The sequence below is a fragment of the Gymnoscopelus braueri genome, assembly GCF_963280865.1.
Source record: "Gymnoscopelus braueri genome assembly, chromosome: 1".
Classification (NCBI taxonomy): domain Eukaryota; kingdom Metazoa; phylum Chordata; class Actinopteri; order Myctophiformes; family Myctophidae; genus Gymnoscopelus; species Gymnoscopelus braueri.
In genome coordinates this window covers 38,003,626-38,023,444 of record NC_137603.1, presented here as the reverse complement: position 1 = coordinate 38,023,444, position 19,819 = coordinate 38,003,626, and the positions used below count along the sequence as shown (strand labels likewise).

Below are 19,819 nucleotides of genomic sequence, written 5' to 3'. Positions count from 1 at the left end.
TTATGATATTTTGCATAGAAATTTAAATCAAATGGTAAGGAAACCTAAAAAATATTTTCCCTTCCAGTGTGTAGTATCCTGTTGCTGAAACATACTATATTTATAGATAAGAGGTAAAGCACATTAGGGTATCATTTGGTCTCATATTCTCATCTGCTGGGTAGTCTACCACGTCACATTGATGTTTGTTATGGTGGTGAATATATTGGTCTGGCAGGAGTACGGTCAATTCTCAATTTTGAAATTGGCCAACTTTTTAGGGGAACTCCAACAGTGGTTTTTGTGAGCCTTGGAAAATATCTCATTCCTTCCAGCGATCCATAGACAACGCAAATTGATATTCCATCCTGACTTGTGATGTAGCCTTTACCCACTTTAGGCCAATGCTATAGGCCTACTTTGTCACATTTGTATTGTAATAATACTCTTACACTCTTACCCACTCTGTTTCTTAGCTGCTAGCTCTGCTTAAAGGGTACATACCTATACGTTTCAGAACACATGAGATATAAGCGTAAAGACCCTGTAAAGGGAATTCCATGATTTGTTCCATGATAACACATTATACATGTTAAATAGTAATGCGGATGCACGCATCGATTCTGCAGAGGACGCACAGATGTTCCGTATGTTCGGAGGATTGTATGTACTTGTCTGTACGTCATGTTTTTGCCACCTAGCCAGTATAAGTCCCTGATTGTCCAACCCGACCCATCTGCTTAACCGATTTGCCGAGCTTTGCGTAATGTTTTACCGCATAGCCACTATAAGTGCCAGCACTTGCACTGGAACAGAAAGTAGGCAAAAGCCATAATATGGAAGAATGTGTTAGAAGAATGGCAGTAATGTTGTGATGGAGGAGAAGGAAGGCATCTTAATCAAATTTAAAGAAAAGTGGGTGAGTACAGTATGGGAAGTAGGTGAGAGAGGAGGTCTTAGTAACCAGGTTAAGACTGGGAAACTAAATAAAACAAAATAAAAGATTGTATTTGATTGGCAAACATGTTATAGGTTAATGTGATCATTGCCAGGAGTAGGAGTCTGTGGGATGAGCTGAGGAAGGTGGGAGTTGAAGATAGTGAAGAATCATCTTTAGATTTATAAAAGAAAGATCCCTAAATTTGTTAATGCACAGTATAGTATGCAGGCTAAGTCGTAGGTGCTGGTTATTATGTTAAGTTAAACCGCTTTTTTTTTGTTGAACTTTGTACATTCCAAGTCTTCTGGTATGTTATCTTAAAGAAAAAGTCATTTATGGCTGGCATAAACCTGAAATGCTAAGAAACCATATGGTAAAAAGTGTTTTATCTTATTATTATCCCTTCAGAATGAAAGCTTGGCTTTCTCTCTATGACTTCAAACACACAATAGGTCATGGGTGACTGGCTGTATCACTGCTTTGTTTCCTCTCTGTATTATGTATGTGTCGTTATACTTTCCTGAAAGCCTGCAATTAGCTACTGAAACTGAAAGAGTTGCCTAGAAACCTGGAGGGCTTTTTGCCAAGCTGGTGGTCTACAATAGGCTTTTAAATAGCCTAGGGAACATGCTAACACACAGTTCCTAACACATTTTGTTAACATGCTTCTGGTTCTGTTTCCTTGTTTTCTCCTGATTGATCACTGTGAGCATGAAAGAAGTTCCATGGTTTTAGTTGCTGTGATTACAACGTAATCTCAGTAAGACTATCATAATTTGAAAGGGACTGATTTGTTTGATGTCATTGCATGTTGATTGAATCCAGTGTTCTTACCACCCTGTCCTCGATGTTGTGAACATTTCTGTCCATCAGTATAATGTGAGGCTTTTACCTGTGTTCACTCTGTGGCGTCATTCTAGTAACGATATCGTGTCTTCATTGTCTTTAATATTAGACTTACTTAACAAAGCTATCCCAAGGACAGGCTTTTGTGCCGGTAATGAAGCATATCTTAGTTTTCTGGGCCATTTCAAAATGTTGTTGGAAATCCATTGTTTGCATTTACTGAGTCCCAACATTGTGGTCTCTTTTCTAATGTTGCTTTCCTGGTTGTCAACGGTGCTCGCCAAGGTGCCAAGCAACACTAGCAAAAGGTGTAATCGCCACTGGCTTTAAGGCTACTACAGACTAAACGTCAGGAGATCAGTCAGGTCAGAACGGGTTAAAGTAACTGTGTGAACGCTGTTTACTCACCACACAGACCGTTGGCTGATGATGCTGTTGTGCGCCTACATGAGAGGAAAGGCAGTAATTTGCAGGTCCTGTAAAAGACAACCGAAAGGCTGCCTGTCAAAGATATTTTATTGAAGCTCATAAAAGACTGGTCCTGATTTTCAAAGCAACCATCTGCAGTTCTCAGACTGGATTTAACACATTATTATGTTCAAAGCGTTATATTCCGACTTGATGTGCGTTATGGATTTATGCAACATAAGGCCCAATGTGGCTGGCCGCCACAAAATCTATAACAACACCAAAACAAGTGGCACATTAACAGGGAAATGATTGCTTTAATTTTCATTTTCATTGTTAATGCCTTGTCTTTTAAAATAAACAAAAGGCTTTACTCTGAACCCGTGGCTGATAAAGAGACAGTTAGCAAACCTCACAGCAGTGGAAATCATTTCCAGAAAGATAGATGACTATTTAACTTTATTTGGACACTGTCCACCTTGTCATCTCTAATGAGACGGTGAGACGGCTTCATTCACTACATTCAAGTACTGCTGATATCAGTTCAGTTGCACAACATTATGATACCAACCAGAGAGCTCTACCCCCTCACCACCACAAATCCCCCACAGTTATCGACTGGGGATGCCGACTTAGCTGGGTGAGCGACGCCTCACTACCACCGATGGCCATGTACACACCGAACATGCTACAACCGGTTTTCAGCCGCGGATGCTAATTGCGACTTGGTGTGTACTGTAGAAGCCTTTAGAGCTCAGTGATCCGCCAAAGATCTTAAAAGGCTGTCCCTGGAGTAAAAAACTATATATAATTGCATAACGTAATTGAAGTAAGAACACAGACCTCAGCTAATTTATAGCACTACGGGAGGGATTCCTTTCTACTTAATCATGCCTTCTTGGCTCAGAATTCACATTTCCTCCATTCAAGACAGATTGTGTTTTCTTTCTTTGGTGGTAGAGATGGTGTTGAATTCCCCATACTTCTACCAGGCTGAAAGTGTATCTGGGGGACTTCTCTGTGCTTAAAAGACTGCATAGCAACTGGGGTCAGTTTACACAAGTCAGGGTGTCCATGTTACAGGTTCAGATTATGTTTTATAATTGTCTAAATGGAACCACACTTCTTTACACAATGTCAAGCTCATCCCCTGCTTTGACAAAATATTGATTTAAAATCATTTGAGACTAGATTACTGATCAACATGGCCATTTAAATTTCTATGATGGAATGGATTATCTAATGGCTGTTGTTCAATTATTATTTTGAGGAAATCAGTGGACTTGTCTAATCTAAATATGAATTGGCAGAGCTCCTCTGTTTGCCCAACCAAGATTAATTTTGTGTTTGCTTCAAAACACATACACATGTTTTGCTAATACTCTTTGATTACCATTGTTCAGACTGATATTGTTTTTTTAGTTTTTTTTTTTATCTTGAAATCAATACGAAAAACAACGCATTGCAGTGAGCTTGTAGATCTGCTGTTTTTGAAAATCTTTAATCACCCGATATATAATCACCCGATATTGGTTAATTTGTAACATCAAGTCAGGTTTTACCATTATAAAAATACAATATCCACACAATGATGTACTGAAGAAAAAGATCTCACACATAGCAGCTCTTAATAAGAGCATTTCAAATATGTTAGAAGCTTGCAGTTATAATGTTAAGCCGGCAGCATTTGCTGTCTGTGGTCTGGTATTGAAAGATGACTCGTAAAATGAATTGGTCCACTCCAGTCACAACGTAAGTTTATTATGGCCACACTCCTCCCAAGCAAGTACAGCCATGACAGGTGTCTCAGTATGACACTATACTGACTATAGTGTAATCCCCTCATAATCCTTGCCCAAGCTATGTGCTCAGTTTCTTAATCCCAATTCTAATAAACAAGTTAAAGCCAGGGTTAATGTGTCCGGCAAAAAGTGCAGCTCATGTCCCTCTGTCGGGAGAAATGGTTGGAAATGCAGGCAGATTTCCCTCTCTTTCAGCAACATTATAGTATGCCTGAGCTCAGTCCCAGATTCATCAATTAATTTGTATTTTCTTTGCAGCCAGTTAAACATCATTCTCGCTAATGTGGCTTCGTGAAACAGAAACTTTGGCGGGTGGGGGGGGGGGCGTGTCTTAACCCATTGATACCTGGAACGCATCTGTGTCACTTTAGATTTCTTTAGGCTATTCAAAAATAGCAGATATACAAGCTCATAGCGCGGCACCGAGTGCCGCGCTATGAACTTGTAGATCTGCTATTTTTGAAAAATAGTGAAAAAAAAATTTTTAGATTTTTTTCCAAAAACTGTTAGGATTTAGATTTTTTTTAAAGAATCGCCTCAGGTCTTAAAGGGTTAAGAGAATGCTTGCGTGACACTCAATCATTGTGGTTCAGTGGAGAGTTGGAAACCATGCAGTAAATCCCGAAAGAGGGGAAGATCCGTGGAATTTGGCAGTGGTTGAGTGTTGGGTAGAGCCATGTTTAATCTGACAAGTTGGGTAGTTCTGTCACATGTGGTTTCTGGAAGCCCCTGAAGGGACATGAGGCATTTCATTGTGCGTTTACATGCTGCTGCCATAGAGTGAAAGTGTTGTTGTGTTTTTCCCACCATTAATAGAACTTGGAATAGATAAGTAGATGGAGTTGGTGAATTGTTGATCAGATTTCTAACACTGATTTAGATTTGTCTGACTTCCCTGTATCATTGTACAGTACTGTACATCTATCTTAAATGACACGGTTTCAACCGTAAAAATGTTAGGTTTGTTTTCTAGGCATCTTAACATGCTGGCTCAGTATCAGAGTGTTAGGCTTGATGAATCAGAGTCTCAGACAAGTTTAAACTCACTCCGTTCCCCAAGGCTCCGAAAGTTGTGAGGAATATTTTGCTTCAGAGAAATTAACATATAATACAGTCTGCAGCTCCACTGGGACATAGTTGCATTCATCGGTTTAGAAGGGTAGAGACTTGAGTTTAACAGAAGGGTTTTTTTTTCCTACTGAGGGCTCATGAGAAGTTTGGGGTGTCTGTGAACTCAGCCTAGTTAATTCTGTCCTTTTGTCTTTATGGCACCATCGTTAGCTTTCTGTGGATTTGAAATACATTTCATCACATCGTGTTCATAAGACTTCCTTCCATTTATGCTTTTTCCATCATCAAAGTAGATCTTCATTCCACATTTACTTCACCTACGGTAATTAGCCATTGCAATTATTAGACACTATCCATATCTGTTTGCTTGTAATGTTTGCTTTCATGCCCAGCCAGCAACTTTCAAAGGCATTTCTAAAATAGTGGTTCTCAAACCAGTGGTTTCCTCAAGTCCTTGAGGGGGTTTAAAACAAATGTCTGAGAGCGTACACTTGGAACCTAATTCCATTTGTACGCTCTTAAGAGTCTCTTAACACTGATGATACTACAGTGCAGGTTGGGGGTCCCAGAGATCAAAATGGCTTTAAGTGGGGGTCTGTGGCCCAAATGCAAATCAAACTGGGGGTCCTTGACTAAAAAGGTTGAGAATCACTCCTATGCCTGTAAAAAAAATCTTCCCTTATGGGGGTCCCGGGCGTATCTTTTCAAATGGGGATCCGTGGGCTAATGGGGGTCCTTGACATGAAAAAGTTTGAGAACCACTGTTCTAAAAGGTCTACTGCAGAGTGCAGACAGACACGCTTTGAGAAGTGAGGAGAGGCCTCACACGGTTCTGTGTTGCACCTCACAGTATTTGCTGTCATTTTGAAGTAGGGTTCATTGTGTGGTCTTGTCTGTGACCCACTGCGTCTCCATACGTTCCAGGAACAGAGTGGGTTGACAGCTCGGGTGATTACCTGTCCTGTCTCATTCACTCAGCCAGGCTGCAGCTGGGCCACATCATGCATCAGGAACTGACACAGAGTGATTACAATGTCATTAGGCCCAGCTCACTGCAGCTCCCTGCCACATTAATTTGTTCTTACTCAGAAGAGCATGAGAAATGGGACTATCCTCTCACATTTCAATAAACCTCAAAATGGCTTATTCCAATAACATTAAGATTTTTGAACCAACATTAACCTGTCGCTAGTGGAAATCTTTGGTCTTCAGGGCACTCTGTTTGCAATAATGGAAATGGAAATTCTAAGTGTTTTGTCATACAGTACCAGTTGACCTTGTCAGTCTACTGGTGTGACTACTATGATGTCTATAACTATAATATGTTGCTAGCGAACAGCTTGTGTCCAAGTTTATTCCCTGAGTGCTAGCTTATGATACAGTATATAAAAAAAACTGCAACCAGAAATGAACTTTTAAGAATGTTCATGTTTTCAAGTGCTAAAATCCTCCTATAATTTGACAAACCTCTGTAGTGGTGTGAGGGTGGTGAGACCAAAATTGTTCTGCCTGGTTCTCCTCAGTGGCTGGAGCAATTGATCTGAATTTGCACACAGCCATTGACCATTACCATGTGCACCTAACAGCGAAGCCCGATTTCCCCAACTGTCAGCTGTTTATTCGCGTTTTTATCTAAAGAGAATGTCGCCATGGTTACGGCTGCCCAGCTGTGGGACGAATGATCAAACTGCGCATGCGTCGAATCCACAGACCCACTGTGTTACACTCTTGCCGTCTGCCACAAGCACACACTGTGTGTGTGGGTGGGGGTGGGTGGGTGGTTGCGCGCGACGGGGGAGTAAGCAGGTATACTGTACATGGATTAGTTACAGTATAAGGTACCAATAACCAAAGCAGATTTAGGGTCTTGCTCGGCCGTCTGTGCTTCCCAGGCTTTGCGTGATGTATGAGCTATTAACATACATATAATTAAATTGTTGGTTCATAATAAATCATTGACTATTAAATATCTTTTTTATAAATAAGTTACAGAACTGTATTTCCATCCATCCATCTTCAACGGCTTATCCGGAATCGGGTCGCGGGGTAACAGTTCCAACAGAGATTTCCAGTCTTCCCTTTCCAGTGCACCATTAGCAACTTCCTCCTGGGGGATCCCGAAGGCGTTCCCTGGCCAGTGTGGAGATATAATCCCCCCATCTGGTCCTTGGTCTGCCACGGGGTCTCTTCCCAGTGGGACGTGCAGCGAGGATCTCCCTAGGGAGACGTTTCATTTGCCAACATTAAACAACTTATTACTATGTCCTCAAATTATAATTTTTCAGACAGAAGGCTTCTTCATCTTCTTCAACAAAGAAATTGTTTTGTTTACCATTTCATACTGGTTAATGTCTGTCGCTTTAAGATTCACCAAGAGGTCACAGATTTGATGATGACATTGTTCTCAATGAGCAGAGTAGATCACTCAGAGTAGATCTACAAGGTAACACCGGGTTGTATCCCAATGCATTCTTAGCTTGTATTTTTGTATTACACACAATAGCCTACACTATGTAGCATAAACAAAGAGTCTAGACGCCAAGAGACTCTGGTGCTTTGACCATTTAAGTGGTGAACACACAAAATAAATTACTCCTCCTTGTTTTAGTGATGATTGCCAGACAACACAACTGCTCAATTCAACTTTTCTACTCAGCAAAAAAACGTCCACACACACAGACAGCATGTTGTTGCTGTGTGCGCGACTTCACCATCGTTCTGCACGTTCATGTGACTATATCCAGCACAAGATCGGATTTCTGAGACTGAAAGGCCGATCACGGCCAATCAGCTTAAAACCAGCCGATTTGGACGGGCAGTGGATTGGTTGGTGCATCTCTAGTCGTATTCAAACTGGCACTAATATTGGCACCGGATTTCGATTACAACCTTACCTACAGTATAAACCCTCATGTCAATGTTATTTATCCCAAGTGTAATTGTATTTGCAACATTTTTCCAAGGACTGAGTGGTGGTCAGTTTATGCACAATTAATACATGTGTGGTGTTTGGCTGCCTGCAGCATAGGGTTTCCTCCTAAAGTTCACTGCTAATGATTTGGAGCACTTTAATGTTGCCTTGAATAACGAGCACTAAGCCTGGTGTCACTGTGGTCCTTAAATCACAGTCAGTGTCTTTTGACACTCTTTTCCTCCTGCACTCTCTCTCTCTCTCTCTCTCTCTACCTCTCTACCTCCAATTCTCTCTTGCTCTTCCCACTCTCATCCTTTCCCTGTCTCTTCGTTAAGCACATAGGCCCCACTGTCTCTTCATAGCTGTCACAGTGCCTCAGAACAGGTGGAATCAATTACTGGCCCTCGGCAGCCTGCTTCCTCACCACAAGTTACTCCTTAATTGAGGGAATTAATGAGTAATCAGTCCATGAGATGATTTGGTGTCAGAGAGCTCAGCCTTGTGTGTGTGAAACGAGACGGGAAGGCTGAGGGGAGGGTTGCAGTAACACTACAGGTCTTATGCCTCAGAGACGGTGAAGGGAGTTCACCATCTCTCAACCCCTGCCGGGCTGCTACTAATCAGGTCTTAGTGAAAGGTTAAGGACAGCAACATGAGTCTCCGTGGCCTCAGCAAACTACTGAACCACCGTTTGACCACGCAAGGCAAAGGTTTACTTTTAACAGCCACTGGTGTTCTAGAATGTCTCCTGTGCAACTCAGCACTTAGTTCACTTCCCCCTCGTCATGGCATCCCTTCTCTAAATCGAACATCTGCTCACAGCGTGTGTTTATATGGTGGTTTTGAAGTGGCTCATGTCTTTCTCTCTCTCTCTCTCCACCCCACTTATTTCTTCCCCAGATGGAATCTCCGGTCTCAACACCCGCTCCTCCCCCCCTCCACCTCCTGGCTGCTGTGGGCAACAGTGAGATTGCCTCACCATGTGAGCAAATAATGGTGCGCACACGCTCAGTGGCAGTGAACACGTCTGACGTGGCTCTAGCCACAGAACCTGAGTGCTTGGGGCCCTGTGAGCCTGGCACCAGCGTCAATCTAGAAGGCATCGTGTGGCAAGAAACCGAAGACGGTAAGTGACTGGTTTAACCCAGTGTGCTGTTTTTTACGACTTGTTGAGTCTCTATATCAGACCCACATGTGAATGCAAGCATTTATGAAAATGAGTTCTGTTTTTCTATTCAGCTATCTTTTATTCAGAAAAATAAAAGAGTGTGAAGGTGTCAAGAATGTAGTGATTTTTTTCCCCCATCAGCAAGGCTTGCGCAGTCTCGTGAAGTCAGGTTTAGACAAAACTGAATTGGATTTGCCCCAAGCTACTCCAGGAATTGCTTTTGGTACCAAGTTTACACAGCCTGTATCCTACTTAATATTGCTCACTAGAATAGTCTGCAGATAGTTCTTAGATGGCCTTGGCCCTTGATTTGTTTTTCACTCAGGTGTACACAGATGGTTTGTTTGCTGCACAGAGATATCTGCTCTCTACAACAACAACACAAAGCTGCTCTTCTTTCAACTCAGCCGATCGGGACCGATGCTGGCTCCACTCCCACGGTGTCGGCTTGAGTGAAATGGTAGATGCTCTCAGCATTCCTTCCTTTGATGGAAAACACTACCCCAGTGCGTTTTTAATTTTCAGATGTGTCACTAGCGGTACCCGGGGTTTGTTGGGTCTGAATAACTGCCCTCATTTTCCGTCGTGCATGTCAAATAACACAAACACCTAATCTTCAAAGCGGCTCATGTTCACTCGCTCGGCAGGCATGCTGGGTACAAATCGCCCACACATCCACTGTGCTGCTTGGCGATCCACTTGGAGTAACTGAATAGGAAAGGTCCCCGCCTCATCTACATTCCCAAGGCACAGTCCCTGCTATTGAGGATTTCTTTCTTTCTTTCTTTTATTCAGCTGTGGGCTGTGTGTCTGATTCACCGCAAACCTCCTCTAGCACCCAGGCTGTCGCCCCTTGACTCTGTTTCCGAGCAAACTTGGAGAGAGTAAATGCTGTTTTGGGTGATGGGTACACAAGGCTACTTGTGTTGGTGACACAAACATGGCTCCGAGCCAGCTCCAGTGTTGTGATTGTCTGCCTCCCATAGAGTGACCACCCTCTCTGCTCCCTCTCAGAGCCCTTCATCCCCCCCTCCCTGCCCACTCTCTATCAAGGCTGTTATTTTGGCTGGAAAGAGGTAGTGGTTTGGGTGGATGGAGCATTGTTTTCATCAACTCCAATCTACGTGGCCCTGTGGGGATGCGGGTGGTGGTGAGTCAGTGGTTTTAGGGAATGGATAGCAGATAAGGGACTGGAGCACTTATCTCTGCAGTCATAGCCCACAGGTTGTTCTGATCCTTAATGTTGTAGAAACCAATAGGGCTGCCAGAATGTACATTCCCTCTCTTTGAAGCCAGTGTTTTGTTTTTATTTCCTAAGCAGGCAGATCTTTTCAGAGATATTTTTTGCTTTTTATATATTCCCAAACTGGAATATCTTTGTCGCAAAAATACACATGGGAAGAAAAGGCGAGATAAATTATGTGGCATAGGAAAATCATTTAATAAGTGCTACTTAGAAAATCTATCCTTCGCTTGTTTGTAATCTGTGTGTGTTGAGGCATAGATCTCTCCACATCGATGACTGCCTTTGTTTGACTTGGCTATGTAATTTGAAAATACTTTAGCTACGGTACCAGTTCATTGTTTAGAAAGTCTGCCATTGTTTTGTAGTTTGGTGTCTTAAGCGAGACCTCTGTAATTGAATTGGCGGGCTGTTCAGGAATTTTCCCTGGATGTGTAATTGTGGGTTTTTATATGTGCATTAACAGCCCTCGGTCTATAGCCTATACTCTTCTCTCCTTTTAAGATCATTGACTCAAGGGACTCCAAGTCTAGTGCCTCCATAGCATTATATCTAGCATAGTACATTAGACAGCACGAACAGCCGTGATATTATCCTGTAAGGACCCAGTGGCTAGCTTTTAATTGGAGAGACCCAGTTGCTATATATTCACATCATACCACGCTGCCCCTTTTTTTCCTAAGTGAGCTGTGAAAACACACATCTCTTCATTGTGGTAGAATCAAACAAATGAAAACCAAATGAGGAAATCTAGGCGAAGCACTGGGGAAGAAGAGTGACAATAAACAGAGGCCCTACAGCTATAACAGAAACTGGCTGATTAACAATGATGTTGAGCAGTCCCCCACCTCTCTGCATGACAAGTCTCATACAGAGCTGTTTAGGCATGCTGTGTGTGTATGTGTGCGTGTGTGCGTGTGTCTGTGTGTGTGTGTGTGTGTGTGTGTGTGTGTTTGTGCGTGTGTGTGCGCGAGCGAGCATGTCATTTAGCATGCCAAACAACAGCTGCTTCTTCACCTCTGCCTTTCGCCCTTGTGGGAGTAAATGAACAACAGGCTCCCAGTAATAGTCTGCACCTCACTTGACTCAGGACTCGGGAGAGTGCTGGAGAATGAAATGGATGAGAAGAACGTTTCATCTAACAAAATGCGATCCCAAAAGTCAAACCTTTGGCCCCAGGCACAGCCATGTCAGCTGATGCGGATAGATGAATCATTGATCCCGCATAAAGTGGCCACAGAGTAACAGCCTTTTTTGCATTAGACAAATAGCAGTGCACTTTAAAGCACCATACTGGTGGACTAGCATGTTTTGCCCATTGACTATACGACTCACCATGTACTTGAAATTACTGCCAACCATTTTCCAAAGCATACCGTGATTTGTTTGGTCATCAAGGAAGTCGTGTTTCAGTACGTTAAGAAACTTTCAGGGACTTCAATATTTCTTAAGATAGAGCTGTTATTCATAATCACTATTGTAGAGGTTTTATGCAGGTTTTATTTTTAAATTGTGGATTGATTTGACAAATCTAATCGAAGATAACGTCTGGAGAAAATATTGATTTACAAATTACAAATGTCCATGACCTTCTAATGGCACAGGTTTGTTTAAGTAACATTGACAGTTATTCAGGTACTGTAAGTTTGGTAGAGTTTTGATGACTGAAGCCAATCTTACTCCAATTGACCAAAGGGGGCGCTATAGCAGTCGTTTGAAAATGCGAACTTTGAAGTCATGCCTCGTTTGGCCTACAGCCATGAAACTTGCTTACACATGTGCCTTGACTAATGAGGAACACATCTGTCGCTTTCACCAGTAAACTCCATCCTTACATTTTCCGCCATTTTGAGTAGTGTGAAAAACACTTGACAAATCTCCTGGGATTTTTGAGCAATCTGCTTGAAACATTCTACACACACTATATGGACCATTATCTAAAATCCCAATTGAAGAGAAGTTTGTACATTAAAAAATAAGCCACCATGAGCCAATGAATATGGGCATGGCTTCATTAAAAACAAAAATTCAAAAATAGCTGTGCATGGGCTCCTTTCTCTCAGTCTCAATTCTGGAATTTCAGTAGCTCAGAAGTTAGTGTCTACCTATCAGTCAGAAGGTCCCTGGTTCGAACATTGGCTTATCCAAGTTATCCAGTCATACTTTAACTTGACACACAGAAATCATGACCTTATTAATTAATGCATGTCCACTTTTTAAGGAAAACATGAAATGGCATTTTGACAGTATTTCATTTCATTCAGTATTGTGACCTATTTCCTAGTGAAAAGGGGGCATGACTGACAGAAGAAGGCTTTTCAGCAATCTTAAACAGGGCTTATAGCTGAATGCTAGAGAGGAGGCCTGGGAAACAGAAGGTCACAGGTTCGATTCCAGGCCCCGGCTAAACCGACTGGCCAGGAATAGTGATGAAAAGCTATAGCCTGATTAAAATACTGCAGTTTATTCTGTTGCGTAGATGAAGCAGAGAAATTGGAAAACTTTTGTCTTTAAACAGGATTTTTAACAAGAGTTTGAAATCTGCCATTATAAGCAACATAATAAAGACATGCATTTTTATACCCTCAATCCCTCAGAACTCTGCAGAATTGTTTCCAATGCTCATTTGTTAATTGCATGGTCTTCTTTCTCTCAAGTTCAGTCTATTATGACTTATTGCGCATATTGCATTTAGCAAATTGCATATTGCATTGCTTGGCCCCCGTATTGCTGCTTGCAGCTATATTTATTATTATTATTTTTGCTTTTATAAAGATTTGAAGTTTTTCAGAAAACTTCAGGTCAGGATTTAGAAGGCGTCTTCAGGTCTAAATGGGTTAAAGAGTAGTATGATTATATGAGAATGAGTGGTTGCATTGAATGGTCTCTATAAAGGCACGTGTCCAAATCAGCTAGTTTGACACATCCCTGTCTGTACAGGAGAAACAGAGAGGATGTGAGGAGAGGGGGTAGGGGCGAGACATGTCATCCAGTCAGACAGCTCAGGGGGCTTGTGAAGCTGAGATCAGGGGCATGATATTTTAAGGCCCAGCTCCTGACACAAATCCCTTCAGCACAGACGAGGTAGTGGCAGCTCCCAGGGTCACGCCGGCATAGCATCAGGCCAACCCCTCCCAGGATTAGCATGCTGATACCTTCAAATGTCATTTCTGAAGTGCTGGAGAAGTTTATTGCTCTTGAAGCGTTGCCCAGAAAGGCTTGGCTCCTGCTCTGGGGCAGAGGGAACACAGAGGGGGCCCTTTGGCCAAAACACTGCAGCCCCATGCCAACACACCCCCTCACAAGCACCACAACCACGGTTCAAGCACTCACACAAACACACACAAACAGCAACCACAGTGTTCCCCCTAACATGTCGTGCACAATATGCTTTTCCCCTTGTATGACCCACTGTCACTTTGGTTCCTTATTAGATAAGTAGTACAGACAGTCAAAAATGTTTGCCCCTGGGATTATTAAAGTAATAATGTTAGATAATTATAGGATTGCAAGTGTCAGTTTTAGCACATGAGTTAACAGCTCTGAGCAGAAAAGAGGTCAGTATGAAACGGATATTCCTGTATAAACATTTGAGCTATGTCTTTTTGCTCTTTAGTTATGGAACACTGTCAGCCTAAGAAGGGGAATATTGTAGGGAACACTTGGCTATAAAGCTCAACTCGCCAGCCATGCTTCCTTGCTCTTTTGAACACCATCTGTCAAAGGCTTTATTGAAAGGTTTTTTTACAAAGGAGAGCACTCCCTGCTCTCAGTGAATGTTCATGAGGTAAGAGTGAGCGTTGACAAGGGGAGCCCATACTTCTCTGCCAGGTCAATGACAGAAATCAAGGTGGACAAAAAAACAAAGTCAGACATCTATTAACTGCAGAAGCCATTTTGAGAGGAGTAATACATGTGCTCTGCTTTCTCTTCCTTCTCTCCCCCGCTTCCTGTAATTTTCATTCCCCAATTCCCTGGCCACAATTGTCACTTTTTGCCATACCACGCTAGTCATTCCTTGTAACAGTGGGCACTGTTCAAGGAAATGGCCAGTATCCAGAGTTATTTTCATCTTACCACCACACAAGACATATTTTGAAATGGAATTTTATTGCTGGCTAATGACAGTCCCATTCTTACTGGCTGACAACTACATTCTTTTGTGCACTTAAATAGTCTTAAGAGGTAATCAAATGCCCAGAGGAATTGGAAAGCCCTGCTAGTAGCGGTCATAAGATATCATGTCAGCTATGTACACGTCAACAAGGGTTTGACTAATGTGGCTTTGACAAACCTGTCTCTTAATATCTGTACCATCTTGTTGATGAAAAATACTCAGGGGGTTGTTTTAGAAATGAGATAGGAGATTTGAGATACAGTACCAGTTTTTGTAAGGGACAATATGTGCCTCACCACAGAATTACTGACTTCTGAAATAAATGCATGTGTATTTTCAGCCTGCATCTGCATGGCTGCATGGTTTGTAGGAGTCACTCCTCCTACAAGTACAGTGGTTTTTGTGAAGGAATGACTGCATTAATCAACCATGTGGAAAGTATACTCGTGCTCTTGTCCCTTGACTTTCTCACAGTTTGTTACTCTTGCCAGCGAAAGTAATTTTGCACTTTCACCTCTTATGATCCAGAGTGCAGGCTTTAAATCTTCAGGCAAGAGCCTCCTGGCTATTCTGAAACTGAGGCTAAAGGTTACCAGGCCTTTGTGTCATCTTTTAAATTCCCTGCTTTTAAAACACTACAATAAATCTGTGTAGGCTGTTATTTGTCTGTGTATTCCTCTGGTAACTTCATTCATTTATGGTATTTTTGCTTGTCGCTGACTTATTTTAGTTTGAAATGGTTTTAAAAAATAACTCTGTTTTGTTTAATCCTTTTCTATGTTGTGATATACAGTTGTAAAGCTTGTTGGAATGTATGGATCATGTGACTTGTTTGATGTTAAAGCACTTACAGTAAGTAACTTATAAGTAACACTATTGCTCATGGCAACACCCGGCTATCCTTTTACTCCTATATTTACATCAGCATCTCACTGTGTTGAAAATGTCTTAATACTCCAAGCCAAAAGCGCCTTACATCAGTGATTGTAATTCCACTCAAGATGCTGCTGCTTTAGTCTAGCAAACTGCTAGGCACACTTAATGATAAACTGACAGGATATGTCATCTTAGCATTGGCAAAAATAGTCCCAATGTCATAGCATAACAGCAAGATAACAAAAGCATTTTTACAAGGGACATAAAGGACAAGGTCATTAACCCTACAAAACTCCCTTTTGAGTTGAAGCAGCGTTGAGGTCAACCAAGGAACCCATGGCCCTACCAGACTTGACCAGCAGCGGGGGACCTGATAATGTGGCCCCACACTAACCTAATGGAACATGTCAGGGGGGACCAGAGAGCCAGTGACCTGTAATGCAGGCTCAACCCCCTGACTGATTCCCCACCATCATTAGGCTGTTATTAAATAATCGCACACAAGTAGGCAGTGGAGTTTGGTGCACAAGGAGGGGGTTCCATTTGTTGCACAGCGGCACTGAAAGGAAATGAGTGGTAAAAATTACAGGCCCATTTCTCTCATTAATTCATGCTTCACTCAGCTGGCCTGTGTGACCCTAATGAGCCTGACGGAATCGGGGAGGGGGTTGGGAACAGCCCTATCCTCAACCCTACTCCAACCTCAACATTCGCCAGCGCACTATCAACAAAACACCCAAGCTAAACCTTTATTTGAAAAAGCTTTGTGTTTGTAAAAATATAATATTAAGTTGGCGGGAATACTGAATTTCTGGTGTATTTTTCTACCAAAAGGACATCAGAATTTCATAGGGATATGTTTTTTCCTTTTTTTTTCATCACTGCCTGTTACCATTAAGACCTAATGAAGTCTAAATGTAAAATGCGTCTTGGAAATGAAATTCTGGGTCTTTTTTTAATTAACTGGCTTTTAAGGTTCACCACGCATCTTACACATTTCAACTCAAAGTGAGTGTACTGTTCCTGAAAGTCAGCGTGGTTTATCATTGTTATGTTATTTACCATTCATCTTTGAATCTGGTTGCTAGCCGACACATTCAGAGTTATTTAAGTGAGAGAAACGGAATAGTGAATTGAAAATCTTGGAATTGGAACGATCGCTGGTAGCTGACTGGATAATGTGTCTACCACACAATTGCCAAGTGTTTGATCTGTGTTCATTGCATGTCTTTTTTGCTCTCTGCCCTCAGCTTCTTGTCACTATGCACCTAAAAATCATCTTTAAATGAAAATCTTGGAATAGATTATTGAATTGTTACAAATGGAAATCATCACCTGTCTCAGTAACAACAAGACTAATATCCTTAATAGCTTCCCATTATTGCTCTAAAATTAGAATGTAGCCTATTGAAGTCATTTAAGGTGGGGTGCTCTTCAGTTTTTGCTGGTGCTAACTGCTTTTTGAGGTTCGAAGGTTTGTCCCCTGTCTTGAAAATAAAAGATATAAGCCTATTCTGCCTCCTGCTAATGATTACTGCTTATCCAGCTCCATGTAGTCTGTTGTGTGATTGTCTTGTGATAAAAGACTGCTTTGGTGTACAATCACCTATCCGTGTTTCATTGTGTACCTTTGAAAAAGCATGACCTTTTGAAAAGACCCATTGTTCATAAAACAATTCTCCATCTTCCCCATCTGTTAGGATTTAAAAGGTTCTATAGTCTGTCTCTGCCAAAGGATGAAACCATGATTATGCCACATGCTGTCCTTTTTGGTTTGGGGTGGGAATCTAAAAGATAGTTTTTAAGCACAGTTTATTCTATTTTGACATTGTATATTGGGTTACTGGATGTTTTCTTTAAGCCAATTTAGGTATTGATGAATTGATAAACTATTTAAGGTAGGAAGGAATAGGGGTGATAGATCGTAAACAAAATTAAAGCCATTTATGGGCTAACAGAATCAATTGCCAGAGCCATATTGTTGTAGTGTTTTGGAAAAGCCATTAATACTTTTATACTGTACAGTATATGACAGACTTCCCCACCATAACACTCCCAGTTCAATTCGGCTAAAAGAGCTGTGACTAGGGACTGCTGCTTTCAGGCTATAGCGCTGGAGGAGGGACTCGTGGCCAAGAGTCAGCAGGTTCCTGTAAAACCCACTCATTTGTAAATGCCTTATGCACTCACTATTTTATGCCAGAGGCAGCAAGAGCAAAATGAGTCCTGAACCGTGTCTTGTCTGCAGAAGGGGTAGAAGATAGAAAGTCGGAGATACACTAGGTATACTGTTGAAAAGAGGAAATGGGGTGAGGGTGACAGAGAGAGGGAGGGAGAGAATGGGGTGAACAAGAGAGGTTTCCTGAGCTAATAAAATGCTTGGAGGACTGGAAGCTGCCAGCCAGCATTCTTGTGCCATTAGATAAGTTAGCTCACTGCAGCCTCCAGTTTCACTGCAGTGCTGAGGTTGCATGCTGAGGTCACCAGTGGGAGGTGGGAGAATGGAGAGAGGGGGGCAATAAATTTAGAATGTTTTTGTGGAGGGTGATTGCTCCCAGTCCTCCAAACCTACTTTTGTTGTTTATTTTTGTTTTATTGTTGTTTAGTTTTTTTCTGTTCTTACCTTAATCAGAAATCTATGTAGTGTATAAACCTGCCTTTACGCCGTTTCATTAATTACAGATGATTTTCATCAGCTCCTCATCATTGTTCTAATGTATTATAATTATTTTTGTTTAATTAGATAGGAGAGTGTAGAGAGACAGTAAACCAAGGGTAGAGAGAGAGGGGAGAGACATGTCAGACAAGATTCCAGGGGTGGGATTCAAACCCACTTTCTCACAGCTCACAAGGATCATGTGGTCAGTGCACTAACTAGTTGAGCCGGCAACAGGCACCCCGGGTTTGACAGATTTTGAACCAGATTTCGGATACACTTGTCTGTCCTCTCTGCAAGAATTCTGCAGTCAAGCCATGTCTGTTGTAACTAATCTTGTATTTTAAATGCAAGGTCAAATATCACACTTGCCACAGGTTGTGCCTATTTAGACAAGCTCATACCAAGTATAACCAGCCTTAAACTATCCAAATGGTGAAACAGAAGCTTCTAAGTCAGACACATTACAGCAATGCCAGTGGAGTCAAGGACATTCCTGTGTTAGGTGCCGGCACTTCCCACTGAAGCCTTGAGTGAAATAGTGAAAGAGGGTCTCTGCTTGGCTTCTCAGTTACAGGCTTTGAATTGGAACCCTTCAAGTCAAATTGGTTAGGAGCTTGGAATGAACTGCTGTACAGTAGATTATTCGTGTGAAACCTTTTTCACACATTTCCCTATACTGTAGTAGTGCCATCTCTCTGTCTGTCTGTCTGTCTGTCTCTCTCTCCCTCTCTCTCTCTGAATGCTTTCCTCAGCAGGGATGCCAGATAGAGGACAGCACATTGTTTCCGTGCAAATAATTATCCAATAGCGTATTCCCTGTGAGCTGGCTTATTTAACTGGAAGGGTTACTCAGACAATATCCCTTAGTAACCTCAAGCTTATATAGTTGTACCTTTTGTCGCTGCCTGATATATCTTGACGAATATCCAAGTACGGTCCTCAGTTTGCAGTTGTTTAAAATCATTTCTTAACCTCAGATCTATCGGACGCAGGAGCAGTTTGGAATGACACTGCTTTCACATGTTAGTTACTGTACATGAAACACCGTCACTTACATTAAAATCTCACACCGATTGGAAATCTTTGATGCAGCTAATTAATGAACATAATTAGCAAATTGATTGTTTCGGTTCATGGCTCGTGACCTTTTGCCCTTTCCCTTTCTTACAGGAATGCTGGTGGTCAATGTCACTTGGAGAAATAAGACGTATGTGGGCACACTGTTGGACTGTACACGGCACGACTGGGCTCCACCCAGGTAAAATGCATTTCTTTTTTTAAAACCTTATATCCTCCTTTGGAAACCAGGGAGCAAAATATACATCAGTTCAGAATGATTGACATTCAGATTATATACATCAAATTCTACCACTACATTTTATGTATAACGGGACGGATGGATCCCTTGGATGCTGGTTTGTAAAAGAAATAAGGACTACCTTCATTGCTTTAAAACATCTTCTACTGTGTCACACACGGTGGTTCTAAATGCCAAGGTGGAAAAGCAGTATTGCTACATAGCTGCCATCAATCATCAATGCTTGCTCTCTATCCCACCTGCACTTGGTCCCTAACCTTTTCATAAAGAGCACACACTCTGATAGAAATCTGTTGTATCAGCCTCGGCTCAAGGATATAGCATTCAGCACCTATCTTCTATTGTGCAGCAGAACTTGTCTATCCTCTGCTAGTCTTTATCTCAAGCCTGGGGAAACAGGACTCACTGCTTGCTGGCAAAAGGCTTCCGTCCCAGGAGGAACTGATAGAAATAGAATGCTGCTCTAACAAGCCAGATT

At 41.9% G+C, this 19,819-nt stretch overlaps 1 protein-coding gene across 3 annotated transcripts in view; it reads left to right on the top strand.

Annotated features, from left to right (window-relative positions):
- The window catches only part of znf609b (zinc finger protein 609b), a 95,948-nt gene that overhangs the window by 67,662 nt on the left and 8,467 nt on the right, over nucleotides 1-19,819 (top strand). For all 3 annotated transcript variants that reach the window (XM_080435325.1, XM_080435323.1, XM_080435324.1), the window contains exons 3-4: nucleotides 8,861-9,086; nucleotides 19,194-19,281. In XM_080435325.1, coding sequence (XP_080291451.1) covers nucleotides 8,861-9,086; nucleotides 19,194-19,281 — 314 coding nt within the window. The remainder of the gene's footprint in view (nucleotides 1-8,860; nucleotides 9,087-19,193; nucleotides 19,282-19,819) is intronic.